This window comes from Eptatretus burgeri, chromosome 10 (genome assembly GCF_056783735.1).
Source record: "Eptatretus burgeri isolate ZD-2024b chromosome 10, Ebu_testis_v1, whole genome shotgun sequence".
NCBI classification, from domain to species: Eukaryota; Metazoa; Chordata; class Myxini; order Myxiniformes; family Myxinidae; genus Eptatretus; species Eptatretus burgeri.
In genome coordinates, this window is record NC_140970.1 from 37,756,978 (window position 1) to 37,777,419 (window position 20,442).

A 20,442-nucleotide genomic window follows, 5' to 3' on the forward strand; every position below is an offset into this window, starting at 1 on the left:
CAGGTCCTGATAGCTCCTGACAGTTGGTGACGGTTGGACCGTTCCTGCTAGTTCTGCTCGGTACCTGCTCTTAGCGTACCTGATTCTTAGCGTCCCTGGTTCCTGGGGGTGACAACGTGACGTTTATTGGTGTTCGGGCCTGTTTGCGGGTGGGTGCATGGCGAGGCAGGGCGCTGGCAGCAGACCAGGGCATGCTCACACATTTTGGATTGTTTTATTGGACACACAATGACTTCTGCCTTGGTAAGCCGAGACTGGATTTCTTTCCCCCCTGAATGATCTTCTGGGTACCCATCTCTAGTGCTTCATTGTTAAGTAAGGCATAGCGATAAGCATCTGCTCTTTGTCTATTTTTCTATCAATGCCTGATTAATTCTTTATTTGTTTGAGATTATTTTGATTGTTTGGAATTCATCCATTTACACTACAAGGAAATGAAAAGTTCATCAGTTTATTTATTTTTCTTATTAATGAAATCCTTGTTGATGTTTCAACCTGTCCGTGTTTGTCCTTTCCTTCCATTGATCCAGTATTGTCCGAACCGAGATAGACTGGGAGGTAATTCCCAAACTAATTAACCTGTCATAGTTGGCTTGCACCAGCGGTAAACACTCTGCCGCCTTACTTAAGATGTAATCAAGATAAGATTGGTGCATTGCGGAGGGCGCGTTCCCTGGTCAGGAGGTCACGTGACCTCTAGTTAAACGGCAAATTTGACAGTGGACACTGGAACCCGTGGTTAACTGATTGGCGTTTCTGGTTGTCAAGCAACCCACCATACCACAAAGTTAATTGTGAGCGGTGCTCCAGGTCCGGTTTTTCTGAGGAGAAACGAGGAGTAACCCCTTCATAATACACTCGGTATCACTATCCGTGGCCGTAACAATATATGAACAGGCCATGTGCCACCAGAACATGCCCAACAGGGACGAAAAAATTCCCCCCCCCCAAAAAAAACCCCCGCTTATTTCTGTGAAGTAAGTATTACTCAGAACCGACATCAATTACCATTCATGCATCGAGTACTTTGGAATCAATTCCACCCACCACTAATAAGCACTCAAACAAAATGGTTCATAAAGAACATCTGGTTGGGTCACAATAAACACCGTCAGCAGACAACTGGAGATGTCCACAGTTTCAAACAATGTGCAAATTGGACAAACTAGTACATGCCCATACGTGCGTGGCCGTACGTGCAAAAATATATATATATATATATATTTTTTTAAAAACCAAACCGCGAGCCAAAAATGACAACCACACAGGCCATTCCTTCGCTCGTGCGTGCCCGTACGTGCAAACCAAAAGAAAGAAAAAAAAAACTTTCAAACAACCACACATCCCGTTCCTTTGCTCTCGGAAACGACGACTGGATTGGGGCATTGTGTTTATCTATAAATGCGCATAAGCAATCGAGAAATTATTGGAATTCAGTAAGTCATCACTATCCGGAAGTGGTGCGTGCCCGTACGGAATGTTCACATGTATTCCACGAATTATCGCTTGTATTGAAGTAACAACTGCTGTGATACTTCCACACACAGAGTTAATTAAAATCCAAATTAAAATCAAGTTTACCTCCCTGTCTTTGCTTGCCATGACATTCGCTGCCATTGACCATTGCCACTCCTACGCCACGGTAACTAAGGCGCCTTTCCCCATCGTATCAGGCACGGCATGTCATAGTCAGCCGGCCGCGTATCGGCCTACGCAGCAACGTGTACACAAGTTCGGTAAAGAAATGGCCGCAGCACCGTGTCCTGTCATTGGTTTGGTAAATAAATGGCTATAACTTGGGAAACACTTGTCCGATTAATATCAAACCTTGAAAAGGCACATAGTCAGGTCCCCAGCAATATAGCTGGCAAGTTTCAATTAGATCGGACCAGTAGTTGTCGAGAAACAGTGGTCACAGACACACACACACACAGACACAAAGACACAGAGACACACACCTACACACAGACACAGACACACACACACACACAGACACACACACACACACACACACACACACACACACACACACACACACACACACACACACACACACACACACTGCTGGAATTATAGATAGATGAACACCTTCTTCTCGCAATCTGAACTACAGCTATGGTAAATTCTGCAGTTTAAATTTTAAAATTTCGTTCAGGTTAAGAGATTCGAGGGCATCTTACATTTCAGCTTTAATGCTTATAAACATCCAGAGAGTTGTGTGGAGATGGAGGAGGAGGGGTTTGGGAGCAGCTAAGCATGAGTTGAGAGGAAGGGAATGCAGACATTAATTACGATTCATCCTGTCTCATCAAAAAGATTGTGCATTCATTAAAGGAGCATTAATTACAATTCATACTGTCTCATCAAAATGATTGTGCATAGAATAACAGTGAAGATGGAAACAAAATAATGTGTGAAATATATTTTCTACCAGTCATACTATAAACACTGTCTGGACACATCTGGAGACAAAAGATGTCCGGACACATCCAGAGACCCAGACAGACACGTCCGGAGATAAACACTGTTCGGAAACGTCTGGAGACAAATGCCGCTTGGACGTAAACGCCGCCCGGATGTGTCATCCAGAGACATATGCTTCCCGGACACATCCGGAGTAAACACCACATGGACATGTCCGGATGCAAAGACCGCCGGGATGCGTCCGGAGGCAAACACCGCCCGGATGCGTCCAGAGGCAAACACTGCCCGGATGCATCCGGAGGCAAACACCACCTGGATGCATCCGGAGATAACTGCCATCTGGACACATCCGGAGATAACCACCAGCTGGACATGTCCAACGATAACCACCATCCGGACAAGTCCAGAGATAACCACCATCTGGACACATCCGGAGACAAACATTGTCCGGACATAACCACCATACGGACACGTCCAGAGACTAACACCGCACAGACACATCTGGAGGTAAACACTGTCTGGACATGTCTGGAGACAACCACCACCTGGACACATCCAGATACAAACACAACCCGGAGACAAACATTGTCCGGAGATAAACACCCTCCAGAGATGAACATCGCCTGTACACGTCTGGCGATAACTATCATCTGGACACATCCGGAGATAACCACCTTCCGGACATAACTACCATCTGGGCACCTCCGGAGATGACCACTGTCCAGAGACAACAACCGTCCAGACACGTCCGGAGACAACGACCATCCGGACACAACTACAGTCCAGACACGTCCAGAGTATCAAATAATGTGTGAATACAACTCTCTCGACATTTATAATCACTACAGCTGAAATGCGATAACTTCTAGGATCTCTTAACCTGAACCATATTTCAAAGTTTAAGATGTGGAATTGACCTGATCAGCAGTTCCGACTGTTCCTTTGTCCATTTCGCTAATTTTTCGATACTTCGGACGTCTCTGGTCGGCTCCGCACGCTGTTTCATATGACCGCACTGGCTTGGCAAGCAATTAGCGATTGGTTATAACAAACATCACCTGGAGATGCCAGGAATGTCAATGTCCGAATTGGATAAATGAACATTTTAGCAACCAGTTAAAATTGCTGCTGTTGTCAATTCTGCAGTTTAAATTTTGAAATTTTGCTCAGATCATGAGATTCTCGATTTCATTGCACGTGCTAATGAAATAAAACCCATGAACACTGGCGTCTCTGGGCCTTTCGAAGCATTGTGATGTGTCCAGCGATTTTATGTGTATGATGATCAGGCATTCGATGATATGAGTGATGAAAGTGAAAAATAAATTAACGAGCATTTATTGTTATGAAACCATTGCAGCCTGTTCAAAGTTGAGGCATTGTTGAGCAAGCTAAAGAAAATGGTGAATTAAGACCCCAGCAAGCTGACAGAGGCCTGACCAAGGATGACGCTTTGATAAAGGATAATTGAATAAGGCCATAAATTATCTTCAAAAGGGGTGTTTAAATTAACCCAATGCAAAGTTTCAGGCCACTAGGTTTCATGGTTTTGGAGTTATGGAGGACACACGCACGCACACACGCACGCACACACACACACACTTATTATTATCGATGCACGATTTGTGGTATATCTTATGCTGTGTGTTTATCCTGTTTCATTTCATACCGTAAACATTTTTTTTTGAGGTGAAAGGAAACGGGGGGAGGGGGACGAGGCGAGTGGGATGAGCTGTATTTGTGTCCCCGAGGACAAAATTGGTAGTTACTTGTTATGGTCTTGTGTTATAAGGAATATGTTTTTCAATGATATAAGATAATCAGTTTGTTGTACTTTCACATCCTTGCATTGTCTCTAATAGGTCAGTCTGCACCAACGTGCTTAGGGTTGCAATTCACCTTGCATGCTAGCAAGCCAATCATCATTGGGTAATATATCATCATCCATCCATCCATCCATCCATTGGGACCATACTCTGTGCAGAGCGTTTGTGCTACCTAAGCAATCTCCTTGGCTATTGGGCACAATCCTGGATGGGTCGCCACTCCGACACAGGATACCAGCAAGCTGACATTCATTTTGCCAACCTTGGAAGGATGACAGGCAGAGTCAACCCCACCTAGTATTAATTCAACAGCCAAGTGGGATTTGAACTCAGGATCCTAGAATCCCAATCCCCCCACCTAACCATTAAGCCAACACCAGGCATATATCATCATCAGCATCATAATCATACCATACTTGTGACAGAACTTCAGTGCTACCAAAGCAGTTCCTGGGCATGCGGTAGGGGGTTAGGGTTATGCTCGGTGGTTTGCCATTGCCTTCCCAGTACACAATTCAGTCAGGGCACAGTTTTGTCATTTGTTCAGGGTACTGGCGATAGCTCTCCTACTCTTTGCAAAGTACATCATGGGATCTTTAACATCCAATAACTAACACTGGCAGATGGGATTCCCAGTTTAATGTCCATCCAAGAAACGGCACACACATTGATGTAAGCATGCGAAGCAGTGGGACAGCTGGGCCGAGATTCAAACCCAGGTTATACAGCTCAGAAGTGAGTGTGCATACCTTTATAGTTGAGACTATCTTGCCAGCCCAAATCTGTATAATAACACGTGAAATGTTTCCAAATTTTCCTTGAAATAAGGTATTGAGAGTGATATTGCACATGAATTTCCATTGTGATGTGGGACTGAACATGGAGGCAGGTTTTCAGAAGAGTCAGTGCAACTTTTGGTATAAATGGTTACAATTCAGCCCAAACCAATCGTATGCAGGTGAACTTCCTTACTGTGACCTTGCCGCTCTTTCACCGTTTAGTGATGGGAAAACTGAATGATGAATACAGGGCTCTCAGTGATTGTATCATAGCATGGATAATTCGTTGACATACCAGAGATCAGCTCAAGCACATGGCCAAAGAACTACAGGTGTTCAGAGACCTGTGGATTACGGGATGAATTATGTGGCTGAGCCAAAGACAGTTACAAGTTGTGATCTAATTCGTGAGCTGCTTTCTGTGCACTCTGATGTGGCAGGTTTGTACCATGTTAAAATACATGTGAAATATGTATTTTTCTTAACATGGTACAAATATGGGACAGGTGGGGTGGGGAGGGAGAGGGAAGAGGATGTGTTGGGTTTCAGGGGAGGTTACATACATAAGAATGATAAATAACCCAAAAAGCCTCTTTTCGTGGGGCATCTTAGCTAAATATAGCATAAGAACTGTGCATTTTGTTAGGAAAGCACCAAATTTGGCACACTAGTTGCCTATCATATTATGAACAGATTTGGATATTGGGCCATATCAAAATTTTTGATGGCAGTGGAAAATGGCTGCCACAGCCATCAGCGGCTGAATTTGAGATGGCCCAATATCCAAATCTGTTCATAAAATGATAGGCTACTAGTGTGCCAAATTTGGTGCTTTCCTCACAAAATGCACAGTTGTTATGCTAAGTTGCCCCACTTCTTTTGCCTTATCACCACTTGTTTCTGTGATCCACCTCTATTTGTAATGTTATTGCTTCACACAATATTATGTCCTGCTCTCCTTATCCAATGTCTTTATTTGAGTTTTTCCTCCATTTAAAAAAGTTTTTCTTCTTCCTACTATACCTTTATTTATTTAACCTGTAGTTTATGATAATGTGTGGAATGTGTCATTTTGACACGATGGCTTTTGAAGCTATTTCAAGAAACGTGACAAATATTTCCACCAAGTGTGATCCTCTGATGATAACGCAGGCAACACGTGGAAATTTCTGTAATTTCCATTTTTTAAACTGGCTTTTTGCGAAATATTCCTTGGAAGCATATTTGACCATTATGGAAGAATGTCAAAAGCATACAGAATTCCCATTAAGTATACCATCATAAAGCCCTGCAGTTTCTAAACAGTACTTTATTCAATGACACATGCACTTGTATGAACCATTGTTCGCAATCTGAAACAAGATGCAAGTTATTAACGAAAATTACAAATGTTAATTGGATTTTCTCTCTCTGGCATGTTGTAAACATCAATGCATTCATCATATCCTATTGTAATCGCACATGCGCAAACATCCTCCATGTTCCTTAGACATTGCAGAAAAGGATTGACAACAACCAAAGAGCAATTTTTATCAACCATTTCACTTTGCTTGACTCTGGACATCATGTTCCTCCATTTGCCCTCATCCTACAGCTCTAAAGACGAGCCAAGGAGAGTTTGTGCTGAATGGCGACTTTGTCGTTAGTGTTTACAAACGGGAAGTGAAGGTGCGTGGGGCTGTGTTGGAGTACAGTGGCTCAGACAATGCAGTGGAGAGAATCAACTGCACAGAGAGAATCGACGAGGATATTTTTCTGATGGTGCTCAACTCTTGCTCTGTTTTTATCCCCAATCCCCATTTTCTCTTTTTTATCCTCTAAAACTTTGCATGCATACTCTACTCTTTGTCTTTTTGATTAAAAAAAACAAGAACAGGGGGATATTGTAATTGGCTCTGTCTGTCTGTCTGTCTGTCTGTCTGTCTGTCCATCATGCTATCTCCTCCTAAGCAGTCATGCAGAAATTCACCAAACTTGAAAGTTATAATCACCACATGGCAAGGTGTGAGAGCAGTATCATTTTTAACCCCTCCCTCTGTGGCTCTGGGGCAGGGTCAAGAGGTTAAATAACATAAAATGCAATTACAGGCACATTTTAAAACATTTTTTTAATGAAACTTTGTATATGCAATCAACATTGGACGTATGAAATGACGAACAATTTTTTTGATTTTGACCCCTGGTTCATACCCCAGGTGGAGAGAGAGGTGGGGAGTTGGGGTTACAGGGGTCAAAACTGAAGATTTTTAATCTCAAAATTTGATATTGGGTCATTCCTGGTGGAACTTTTTGCCATCTTTCACTTTGCTTGAGGTGGGAAGCATCGGGATTTGTGATGACGTGCCATCGACTTTGCTCTACTTCTTTTACTTGTTTTTTTGGCTCTGTCATGTTGTACAATGAAGTATCTTTGCTTTCCCACAAACATTATGTCCTGCATGGAGTCTATTTCAAAGGAGTATAAGATTTTTTTTTTTTAATGCTGAACAGGTGCTGGCTGTGGGAAAACTTTTTGGCCCTGACATCCGCTACTCATTTAGCATTCCCGCAGCAAACAAGGTGGAACGCTATATGTGGGATGCTAATGGGGAGTGGACTGACTGCAGCAAAATCTGTCAAGGTAGATGTCAAACGATGCTCATTGCTGCTAATTTAAGAGACACCCATGTATTAACGTTTCTGAGTTTATCCCATTATATTTAGAGAGCATGTGTATGCAACAATAAGACACAAGAGAAAAATTTTTTAGTGGGAGAAAAACCTTGGGAAAGATAAAGAAAAAACACACACATACACACATGTGGTTGGGACGGCAAGGAGGAATATCTGGAAGAAAATAGAGAATGGAGGAGGGGGAGATTCAAAGAGGGGGCGTTTATTCATTCATGCATATGCAGCACCTGACTGTTATAATGGCATCATTTCCAGGGGTATGGCAATGCCACTGACACAGTTCCTGGTGTATATCAGGGTAGGAATTTAGAAATCTGTTATGTTGCTGGCACACAATGGCCGATACTCTTTTTAATGAACTGTGGGATCTTTAACATATAATAGTGAATGCTCGCAGATTGGGGCGGCCAGATAATGATGTCCGAAAATGGAGAGAGCAAAGAGAAAGGAAGTTGAGAGAAAATGGGAGTAAGGGCAGGGGATGTGAAGGGAATGTATTAGGAAAATGGGGGTGGGGATGATTACATTCCACAATTTTATCGATGTATTATGCAGACCCTTTTGCAACAAGTTGGGTTCAGAACTTAACTTTTCTCCCCACACATTGCACAATGACAAGCATGTGCAGAGTAACAGAACATGCAGACCAAATTATGGATTCCTGAGTGATTTGGACTCATCATCTAAAACAGTAACTGTTCTTTCCATAAATGACCCGCATGTCAATTCAAAAAATATATCGATGAAAATGTGCGTATCCAAGTAAATGTAAATTATCATGGAGGCATTCCATTATATGCCTGGTGATGGCTTAATGGTTAGGGTGGTGGGCTTGGGATCCGAGGATCCTGAGTTCAAATCCCACTCAGCTGTTGAATTAATACCAGGTGGGGTTGACTCTGCCTGTCATCCTTCCGGGGTTGGCAAAATGAGTGCCAGCTTGCTGGTATCCTGTGTCAGAGTGGCGACCCGTCCAGGATTGTGCCTAATAGCCAAGGAGACTGCTCAGGCAGCACCGATGCTCTGCACAGAGTATGGTCACAATGGATGGATGGATTCCATTATATTTAACTGAAATATAAAGTTCTCTCAGCTGGTTTTGAAAATAGGTGCTAGAAAACGATGCTCATGTGTTCCAAACTGTGTTTATGTTTATACGACAGGAGAGCAAACACGCCGTCTCCTGTGTGTGCGTGAAAGTGACCACACGATTGTGTCCAGAAAACACTGCAGTCATCTTCGAAGGCCTGTCCCTCCATTCCAGCCCTGTAACACTGACTGCAAAGTGCGGTATGTTGTTCATTTTTCTTTATTAGCTCATCTGGAACGTTTTTCTGGGGAGCTTATGGGATGGCGCGTCGTCCGTCCGTCTGTCCACATATACTTGAAACTTCTTCTCTGAAACTACACTTACGATTTCAATGAAACTTTACCATAATGTTCATCACCATGTATGTACCAAAGTATGTTCTTGGCATTAAAATAAAAAAATAAAATAAAATAAAATCGGGCCCTAATGGGGTCTAAGGGGGTTGCCCCTCAAAACAGTTTTTTGCTTTCTTCTCAGAAACTACACATGCAATTCTGATTAAACTTGACCACAACCTTCATCACCTGTGATGTAACCAAAGTTTGTTCACAGTATCAAAAAACCAAATCGTGGTCTGAGGAGGTCTAAGGAGGGAGTTTACAGGGGTGGGGGTTGTCCCCCCCCCCCAAAGAGGTATTTGCTTTATTCTCAGAAACGATACATACAATTTTGATGAAACTTGACCACAACCTTCATCACCTGTGATGTACCAAAGTTTGTTCACACCATTAAAAAAATTTAAAAAATCCACGTCTAAGGGAGTGTACAGTGGGGTTGCCCCCCAAAATAGGTGTTTGCTTTCTTCTCTGAAACTACAACAATTCTGATGAAACCTCACCACAACCTTCATCACCTGTGATCACCAAAGTTTGTTCATGACATAAGAAAAATCGCGGTTTAAGGGGGTGTAAGTGGGGGGCGGGGGGGGATTGCCCCCCAAAATATGTATTTTCTTTCTTCTCCAAAACTACACACACAATTTCGATGAAACTTGACCACAACCTTCATCACTCCTGATGTACCAAAGCTTGGTGACACAATTTATAACATTGGGGCAATACCGCTGAGTGCCCACCTGATTGTGGTTGATAAGACAACCAGGGAACCACTGGTAGGCTTGGATGTTCCACAAAATTTGTAACGGGGAAGAAAGTAAATACCTGTGGATTTTTTTTTTTAAATGCCGTGAATATACTTTGGTACATCACAGGTGATAAAGGTTGTTGTCAAGTTTAATAGAAACTGTGGTTGTGGTTTCGCAGAAGAAAGCAACTACATATTTTGGGTGCAAAGCCCCGGAGAACCCGAGACCCCAATTTTTTTTAATGTCGTGAACAAACTTTTACACACTACGGCCGGTAATGAAGTTGGTGGTCAAGTTTCATCGGATTTGTGTGTGTAGTTTCTGAGAAGAAAGCGAATACCTCTTTTGGGGGGGGGGCAACCCCCACTCCCCATCGATCCCATTATACCCCAATGTTTGTTTGTTTTTCAATGATGTGGACAATCTCTTTAACGTCAGGGGGTTATGAGGTCGATGATCAAGTTTCATCAAAATTTTGTGTGTAGTTTCAGAGATGACAGTGAATACATATCTTGGGGGCAACTCCCCCCCTCCCCTTAGACACCGATTTTTCCATTGTCATGAACAAACTTTGGTACATTACAGGTGATGAAGGTTGTGGTGAGGTTTTATCAGAATTGTGTGTGTAGTTTCTGAGAAGAAAGCGAATACCTATTTTGGGGGGCAGTGCAGAGGAAGTGCAGACGGCATTGAAGAGGATGAAGAAGGGAAGAGCGCCAGGCATTGATGAGGTGTGTACAGAGATGATAATGGCAGCAGGAGAAGTCAGAGTCAGTTGGGTGAAGAGGCTGATATGTATAAGGCTGATATTGAATGTATGAAAGAGTTTAATTCCAGAGGATGGGAAGATAGGGTTAATTGTGCTGATATGGAAGGGGAAGGGAAATGTTCAAGATCCGGGGAAATACAGGGACATTATACTCCTTCATGTCATAAAGGCACTGCAGAGGATTCTGGAGGTGGAGATAAGGAAGTGTGGAGATTGAGATTAGAGAAGAGCAGCAGGTGTTTAGAAAGGGTAGGGGAATGACAGCTGGTGGAGAAGAGGTTGGAGGTGCAAGGTGAAATGACATTGGGAATTGTGGACCTGGAGAAGGCCTACGACACTGTTTCTGAGAAAGATGGCGATGGCGACACTGAGATGGATGGGAGTGCCAGAAGCAGAAGGTTTTTTCGTGGAAGGAACATACCAGGGAATGAAGGGAAGTGTTTTGATTAGTCCTAGGATGTCTGAGGAGCTCAGCATGAACATTAGTTTGAGACAGGGAAGTGCTCTCAGCCCACTCATATTTATATTGGTGATGGAGCTGGTAAGCAGGAAAGTGAACATGAGGGGGTACTATGGGGAGGATGCTGTATGCAGATGATCTGGCTGTTGTGGTGGAGAGTGAGCAGGAAATGCAGGAAGTATTGTGGAGTGGAAGGAGGCATTTGGGAAGCATGGGCTGAGGATGAGTATGGAGAAGACTGAGGTGATGCATGTCGGGCAGCATAGAAAATAAATGAATACAGTATCAGTTATAGGGGAAGGAGATGAAACGGGGAAGTAGGTTTGCGTATGTGGGCAGAACAGTGACTCTCATATCAGGTTATGGAACAGTGACAAAATAGGTGGTGTCAACATTGTACAGGAATTTAGTGAGGGCCACTTCTAGAATATTGTGCGCTGTTTTGGTCACCACAACTCGGAAGGACATAGATGCCATAGAGAGGGTTCAGCGCAGGGCTACTAGATTGATTCCGGGCCTAGTTAGACTCAGCTATGAGGAGCGGCTGAAGGAGACAGGGATACACTAGAAAAGAGGAAGTTACGAGGAGATATGATAGAGATGTTTAAGATCATGAAAGGTAGAGATAAAATAAGTGCAGATGAATTATTCAGCAGAGGAGACAGTGATAGGATTATGGGCCATGGCCTGAGAGTAAAGAAGAGGAAAGTTAAGACGGTAGTAAGGTAGGGGACTTTTACTCATAGAGTAGTTAATGCATGGAATGGTCTCCCTGGAAAGGTAGTGGCAGCAGAAACAGAAGATAAGTTTAAATTGGAATTAGATAGGTACCTAGAAGTTATGGAGATAGAGGGGTATAGGGATGTTGGGAGGACTTTTCGGTAGTTTGAGCATTGATGGGTGATTGTGTGCATGTGTACAGAGTGCTCTTGGTGGGGTCTCGCCAAGGGGTGTTGTGTGTTTGATGTTGTGTTTTTTTACCGAAACCCATGCCTCCACCCCTGGGGGGGAGGGGGAGGGGATACAAAAACTACAAAAAAACCCCACAAAAACACAATAAAAAAAACACCTTTTGCATTTTCTTCTTTTGATCTGATGTCGATAAATTGGTGTGGTGTTGATGTGGCGCAGCCATGGTGGGCTGAATGGCCTCCACCTGCGTCAAATTTCCTTGTGTTTCCATGTGGATATTTAATCCAAAGCAGAGGTGTGGAGGAGGATTCAAATGGGTGCGATTTGTGGAGGAGGGTGGAGGGAGTAATGGCAGACAGAAGGATGTCAAGGAAATTAAAAGGGAAGGTTTTGATGTCTTGTGTAACGCTGGCCCACCTTTACGGTATGGAGATAGTGGCACTGGCAGAGAGACAACACCAGAGGCTGCAGGTTTGTGAGAACAACTGGGTCAGGAGGATTGTGGCGAGTGAAGATGGTGGATAGAAGGAGGATGGATAAACTGAGGTAGGAGATTGATGTGCAGATGAGCTTGATGGGGAAATCGGTGAAATGTCAGCTGAGATGGACTGGATACCTGGTGTGGATGGGAGAAGAGAGAATGGTAAAGAGAGTGAATAGGTTGAGGGAGCGAGGTTGGAGGAAAACAGGTGGACTGCGCTGGAGATGGGAGGATTGTGTGATGATGGATATCAATAAGGTGGGGATGGTTGGAGATTGGAGGGAGTTGGCTGAGCACAGAGGGAGGTGGAGGAGTATCGTGGTTAAGGCAGGGCAGAAGCTTGGTGCCATTGGTCCTCAACCCTGATAAAGGGAAGAAGAGAAGAGGAAGAAGAATTTGATTTCAATTGAAGTATTTCTTTAAACACTGCATGGGGTAACGTGTTCTAAGAACTCGATAATTATTGTTCTTTCTTCGTTGCATGCTTCAACATATAATGTTTTTTCACCATTTTGCACTATCTCTCAATGCCTCTTGGCATGTCTACTCTTGCTAAACCAATTCATGTGCTCTGACACATCACCACTTTATCAACCTTTTAGCTGCGAAAGATGCTCCAGTTTATCACTTGCTCATTTGTTCTTCATTAGCACTCAGTTAACCTTCGACCATCTGTCATTCAACTTCTCCAGAAGCCTAGATATAGCCTGCACATATACGGAGTCATCGGTTAACGTCGTGGTTACATTCTTGAAAATCACGATGTTCAGTGAAACGACGTAAAATGGATACATTCATCTCATAAGAAATAAAAGAAGTCGATATGTTAGGTTCCTTCATCCCCATTAAATGCATCACATTTCAGTAAATTCACACATGTTTCATTGTTCATATATATTCTGTATTGTACTTTGTAATACAGTACTGTACTGAAAATAAATGTAACATAAACTACAAAAAAGAAATCACCCTTTAGTAAAATGAAACAATCTACTGGTGGATGGTGGAGAGCAAGTCGTCCACTCTAACCAACGATGTAATCGCGAGTTATATGTAAATCTGCGTCGGAGTGGCGACCCGTCCAGGATTGTGCCTGGTAGCCCAGGAGACTGCTTTGCCATCACCGACGTTCTGTGCAGAGTATGGTCCCAATGAATGGATGTGTAAGTAATCACGATGTTCTTTGAATTCTTCGTATCTAATTATTATAGACGTTGTAACGAAACTATTTTAACCTTTTAACCGGGATGACATTAAGCGAGGACACCCTGTATTACATGAGATAACATCGACATAATTTCTGGACAGGTATACAAGGTGAACACTTAAAGTAAACAATGGCTCCAGGTGGTATTTTTTTGATGACCTCTTGGATATAAGGGTATCATTTCAAGTAGCTGCTGCCCTGTCCCAGGATTTATGACCTTGGATGTAGATCGATATGTTAAATGGTGCAATGAATGTTCGAAATTGGTTGTTATTTGGTGGTTTCTTTTCTTTTTGTGTTGTCACTTAATGTTCTGATGTTGAGAAATGCGTTCAAATTAAACATATTGTGTTAGTAGTCCTACAGCAGGTATTTTGCAAATGGTCATTGCAACAAAGCACATAATGACAATCATTATATAAACGCTTCAACTTTCACTGTATGATGACCAAACATGTCTGCTACAGCTGGGAGGTCGGTGAGCGTGGTGAATGCTCATCCCGCTGTGGTCCTGGCCAACGTGTTCTGGAGGTGCTATGCATACGCTATGACCTAGACCAACGTAACCAAGCTGTCATGAAGGATGAAGTATGCAAGCATTTGACAAGGCCAAGTAATCGGGAAGCCTGTGATGGTGACTGCCACCATGCTGCTTGGCAGTTCTCTGCGTGGTCTCAGGTATGGGTATTTGTAACATGTCTCTGGGTGCTAAATATTTCTCAATGAACAGAGAAGTATTTTGCAGGACTACTTTTGGGAATCTGTATACCATTATTATGTTTGATGGGTGTCTTGTTGTCGCAAGTATCTCCAAAATTTTTTTCTCAAGAACAAAATGATACCATACATACTCAATTTGATTCCATTTTTGCACAAGAACAACGCGCAAGTCTTGTCGGCTATTTGAGTGATTTTGCCATGTTTTATAAAGCTATCGCAGACCTGTCAGTGGTTTCTGTTTTCTTCCACCTCCTTTCTAGTCTTGCACCCTCTGCTGTTTCCATGCTTTGTCCCCCACCCCCCCCCCACCTCCATTCCCTCTCCCTTTCCAGGATCACTGCTCATGCCACTCATTTGCTCCTCTCTTTTCCTGCCTGTGGAAACAACTTTCACATTCTCTTCAATCTCATTCGTCCCCACCAGCTCTTCAAGAGAGCTGTTCACCACAATCTCAGGTTGTGCCCAATCCAAAATATGATCTCTCCTCCCCTTGGTAACCCCATACCCAAATCGCTCCTCCTTCCAAATTTCCAGTTTTCCCTCCTGAAAGCTACCTATGTATCCATCTTGTTCACCCAATACATCTTCTCCTGCCTCCCCCCCCCATTCCTCTCTATACCCATTGCTTGTCCAAGGCTCCCTCTATATCTTGGCTTTCAACTATGTTGTTGGTGTCCCCCCCCCCACTTTCTCTCTCTACTGTTCCTTTTGGCCTGTTGAATCTTGATTCGTTCAATATACTCGTACGAGCTCTTCCACGAGCCTCGACTATGCATACAAAAAAGGAAAAGAAAGGAACTTGTTTTTTATTTTGTTCATGCAATGTGGCGATGTTGGATAACTTCCAAGCAGATGGAAGGTGACCTCGGGAATATTATACTCACAGAGCAATTTGTAAGACATGTGAGCTGATGCTGTCCAGTCTAGTTGCCAAATGAGAATCGAGGGATGCAAGAAACTTCTCTACCTTCTCAGATGCAAAAGACACAGAATCCAGGAGCAGTTGGGTGTGACAGTGTTGGGTGGGTTCAGAGAGTGAGGGGTTAGGGACAAAATATCTGAAAGTGAGACGAGAGAAGGAAGGAGTGGAAGGGGAACATCATACTTCAGAGACAGACTTAACAGGGTGCCATCAGGTTTTAGAGGAGGGAGTCATTTTAAAGTTCAAACTTGAAGTTGGTCAGATGTGTGTTTCTGGCTCTCCTGAGAGTCGATCTACTACAATAAAATGATGATAAGATCCACAATAAATGATTAGTGCATTACGTCTCCTGAGAGTGGAGAGTGGAGTCGTGGCGAACCACAACCTCAGCATCATGGTTAAAGGCCCAGTCACACCTTGACGTTTTAGCCAACGTATGACAATTTTTGAAAATTTTTTCTAAAACGCTGGCACACGTTGAATATGTTATGGGTAAGTTTTGATAACATTGAGAGCACGCTGAAAAACACTGCCATACGTCGTTGTACACTGGCTTTAAACGTTGTACTTTTCAAATTTATGCATGCTTGAAATTTCAAGACGTATGCCGGCGTATGACTCACACGTTCCGCTACGCTGGCCACAAGTTGTATGCACGGTCTGCGATCGTTGACAGACGTCAAGACATGCTACTTGTAAGTTAATCATAAGTTGAGACACGCCGAGGTAATGTTTAGCGTACCCGAAACTTATTTCTAACCTATGATTAACGTGTTGTTGGCACGTTACACGATCGTTGCCACACGTCGACAGACGTTACTTTTAAGTTACTCATAGGCTGAAAGACGTCGGTATAATGGATCGTCCTTGCGTCAGTGTCCACGGCCACGGCCAGGACACTTATTTGCAGCATTCTTCAAACTTTTCTTCGGCATGACGAGGATGTTCACACTTCGATGTCTAGCTTGGCTATGATTCCAATTGTCCATCGGCAGCGTCTATTTAAAATAGTCGAGTTTGAGCGTTTTAACACGTTCAGAAGAAACGTTTCAAATTTCCAAACCCCAGCATCAAAAAACAAAGGCGAGTGACAGCAATTTAAATCGTTCATTGTAAACAATGAAAATAGTTGAGTGGTACCGTTTAAAAGTCGTTGAGTGTAAAAAAAAACCCAATTGTTGAGCGCAAGCGTCTACTTTCAATAGTGGGGTTTGAGCGATTTAACACGTTCAATAGAAACGATTAAAATTTCCGAGCGCCAGCGTCAAAAAACAAAGGCGAGTAACAGCAATTTAAATCGTTCATTGTAAACAATGAAAATAGCTGAGTGGTACCGTTTAAAAGTCGTTGAGTGTAAAAAAAAATCCAATTGTTGAGCACAAGCGTCTACTTTCAATAGTGGAGATGCAGCCATTTAAATCGTTGAGTGGCAGCCTATGAATAGCAAACCCCACGTCACCGGCAAAGATAAACTGCCGCACGATATGGATAAGTTAGGCTATCGTTGGGCATAGTTTGTGAACGCCGGCTACACGATAATTATTCATTGGTATACCGTATCTATAAGTTATCGAAGCGCTCTATGCACATTATTAATTAATTGTGCATTTGTCCAACCCGTTATGAATAGACCTAAATCGTAAAAACAAGCCATAGCTCATTGTTGAAAAAGCCCCATAAAAAAATTAGCCGCGAAGAACTTCGAACAATGGTGCAAAGATGTCTCCTACCCGTGGACACGCGGACGCAAGGAGGATCCATCATAACCCACACCCTCCCCCTCACACTCACCTACTACTGCCAACATGAATAAACTACTACTAATACTAATACTGATACTGATACTGTTACTGCTGACATGGACATCGACTCAAAAAGGACTCGAAAACACTGTTGGGTTCCCCTTTTAAGAACACCATTTTTATATACCAATTCCCAAAACCGCTGGGAACACGTCTTTATATGGCAGTTGTAAGTTAGAAACACGTTCATTTATTTTTTTTGTCGACCGGAAGACGTCATTGGAATACGTCTACATACGTCAATGTGTGTTCGGACTTCGTAAAGAATTGGTTCAAAGCACGTCAAACATAAGTTAGAAATAAGTTTCACGTAAAAAAGACATTACCGCGACGTGTTTCGACTTATGAGTAGCTTATAAGTAGCCTTTGTGGACTTGTGTAAGTGTCCGCATATCGTGTGTACAACTTATCCCCATCGCATGCGGAACGTGTGTCATACGCCAAGTACGTTGTAAAATTTTGAACATGTTTAAAATTTCTTGACGTACTCTACTTACTACGACGTATGATAGCGTACTTTAGCGTTGTACTCACGTATACCAAACTTACTCATACCGTATTTGACGTGCCCCAACGTTTTAGACACATTTTTCTTAAGGCCCGGTCACACCTTGACGTTTTAGCCAACGTATGCCGATTTTTGAATTTTTTTTTTAAAACGCTGGTACACGTTGAATACGTTATGGGTAAGTTTTGATAACATTGAGAGCACGCTGAAAAACACTGCCATACGTCGTTGTACGCTGGCTTTAAACGTTGTACTTTTTGGTTGTCCTCAAATTTTTTCATGCTTGAAATTTCACGACGTTTGCCGGCGTATGACTCACACGTTTCGCTACGCTGGCCACAAGTTGTACGCACCGTCTGCGATCGTTGACAGACGTCAACACATGCTACTTGTAAGTTAATCATAAGTTGAGACACGCCGAGGTAATGTTTAGCGTACCCGAAACTTATTTCTAACCTATGATTAACGTGTTGTTGGCACGTTACGCGATCGTTGCCACACATCGACAGACGTTACTTTTAAGTTACTCATAGGCTGAAAGACGTCGGTATAATGGATCGTCCTTGCTTCAGCGTCCACGGCCACGGCCAGGACACTTATTTGCAGCATTCTTCAAACTTTTCTTCGGCATGACGAGGATGTTCACACTTCGATGTCTAGCTTGGCTGTGATTCCAATTGTCCATCGGCAGCGTCTATTTGAAATAGTCGAGTTTGAGCGTTTTAACACGTTCAGAATAAACGCTTCAAATTTCCAAACCCCAGCGTCAAAAAACAAAGGCGAGTGACAGCAATTTAAATCGTTCATTGTAAACAATGAAAATAGCTGAGTGGTACCGTTTAAAAGTAGTTGAGTGTAAAAAAAATCCAATTGTTGAGCGCAAGCGTCTACTTTCAATAGTGGAGATGCAGCCATTTAAATCGTTGAGTGGCAGCCTATGAATAGCAAACCCCACGTCACCGGCAAAGATAAACTGCCGCACGATATGGAAAAGTTAGGCTATCGTTGGGCATAGTTTGTGAACGCCGGCTTCACGATAATTATTCGTTGGAATATCGTATCTATAAGTAATCAAAGCGCTCTATGCACATTATTCGTTCATTGTGCATTTGTCCAACCCGTTATGAATAGACCTAAATCGTAAAAACAAGCCATAGCTCATTGTTGAAAAAGCCCCATAAAAATTAGCCGCGAAGAACTTCGAACAATGGTGAAAAGATGCTCCTACCCGTGGACACGCGGACGCAAGGCCGATCCATCATAACCCACACCCTCCCCCTCACACTCACCTACTACTGCCAACATGAACAAACTACAACTGATACTGATACTGATACTGATACTGATACTGTTACTGCTGACATGGACATCGACTCAAAAAGGACTCGAAAACACTGTTGGGTTCCCCTTTTATGAGCAGCATTTTTATATACCAATTCCCAAAACCGCTGGGAACACGTCTTTATATGGCAGTTGTAAGCTAGAAACACGTTCATTTATTTTTTTGTCGACCGGAAGACGTCATTGGAATACGTCTACATACGTCGATGTGTGTTGGGACTACGTAAATAATTGGTTCAAAGCACGTCAAACATAAGTTAGAAATAAGTTTCGCGTAAAAAAGACATTACCGCGACGTGTTTCGATTTATGAGTAGCTTATAAGTAGCGTTTGTGGACGTGTGTAAGCGTCCGCATATCGTGTGTAAAACTTATCCCCATCGCATGCGGAACGTGTGTCATACGCCGAGTACGTCGTAAAATTTTGAACATGTTTAAAATTTCTTGACGTACTCTACTTACTACGACGTATGATAGCGTACTTTAGCGTTCTACTCACGTATACCAAACTTACTCATACCGTATTTGACGTGCCCCAACGTTTTAGACACATTTTTCGTAGGTCGGCATACGCTGGCAAGATCGCCAAGGTGTGACCGCGATGTTGACACTTCCATTTCTATGGCAGTTATGATTCGAATCGTTGTGCATCAGCCTTTTAATAGGCTACGTCACGACATCGTCGGCGATGCGTGCAACGCGCTATGCCTAAGTTAGACTATCGTTGGGCATCGGTTGTGTAGGCCGACAACAGGTTCAGCATTCGTTGGTATAAGTTATCTATAACACAACGAAACGTTCTGTGTCCGTTACCAATGCGTTATACATAAGACCAAGTCGCTATGAATACGTCCGAATCTTTAAAAAAAAACTTCAAAAGTTCAACGTAAGCCAGCGTTTTACATACATTTTAATACGTTGCTATCGCTGGCTAAAACGTCAAGGTGTGACTGGGCCTTTAGGTCGGCATACGCTGGCAAGATCGCCAAGGTGTGACTGCGATGTTGACACTTCCCTTTCTACGGCAGTTATGATTCGAATCGTTGTGCGTCAGCCTTTTAATAGGCTACATCACGACATCGTCGGCAATGCGTGCAACGCGCTATGCCTAAGTTGGACTATCGTTGGGCATAGGTTGTGTAGGCCGACAACAGGTTCAGCATTCGTTGGTATAAGTTATCTGTACACCCACCATGATCTAACTAAAAACACCACTAAAAGGTCAAGGTGTGACTGGGCCTTAAGATTTAGTTGCTGGGCACTTGCAATGAGTGCTGACTTCCTTGCCTCCTGCACCTGACTCATCTGGTGAAATGTTCATGTGCACAGACACGGTGTGCAAAAAACCGCTGCAAATGCAGAAATAATGGACTGACCTATGTAACTGTTCTGATGATGAAGAAGCAAATGAAAACTGGGAAGAAAGTATCCAAACAGATGATGAG

At 43.0% G+C, this 20,442-nt stretch overlaps 1 protein-coding gene across 2 annotated transcripts in view; it reads left to right on the forward strand.

The window, feature by feature from the left end:
- LOC147018340 (A disintegrin and metalloproteinase with thrombospondin motifs 9-like) overlaps nt 1–20,442 on the forward strand; it is a 179,035-nt gene that overhangs the window by 84,499 nt on the left and 74,094 nt on the right. For both annotated transcript variants that reach the window (XM_085897894.1, XM_085897896.1), the window contains exons 17-20: nt 6,624–6,790; nt 7,520–7,649; nt 8,866–8,992; nt 14,173–14,383. In XM_085897894.1, coding sequence (XP_085754020.1) covers nt 6,624–6,790; nt 7,520–7,649; nt 8,866–8,992; nt 14,173–14,383 — 635 coding nt within the window. The remainder of the gene's footprint in view (nt 1–6,623; nt 6,791–7,519; nt 7,650–8,865; nt 8,993–14,172; nt 14,384–20,442) is intronic.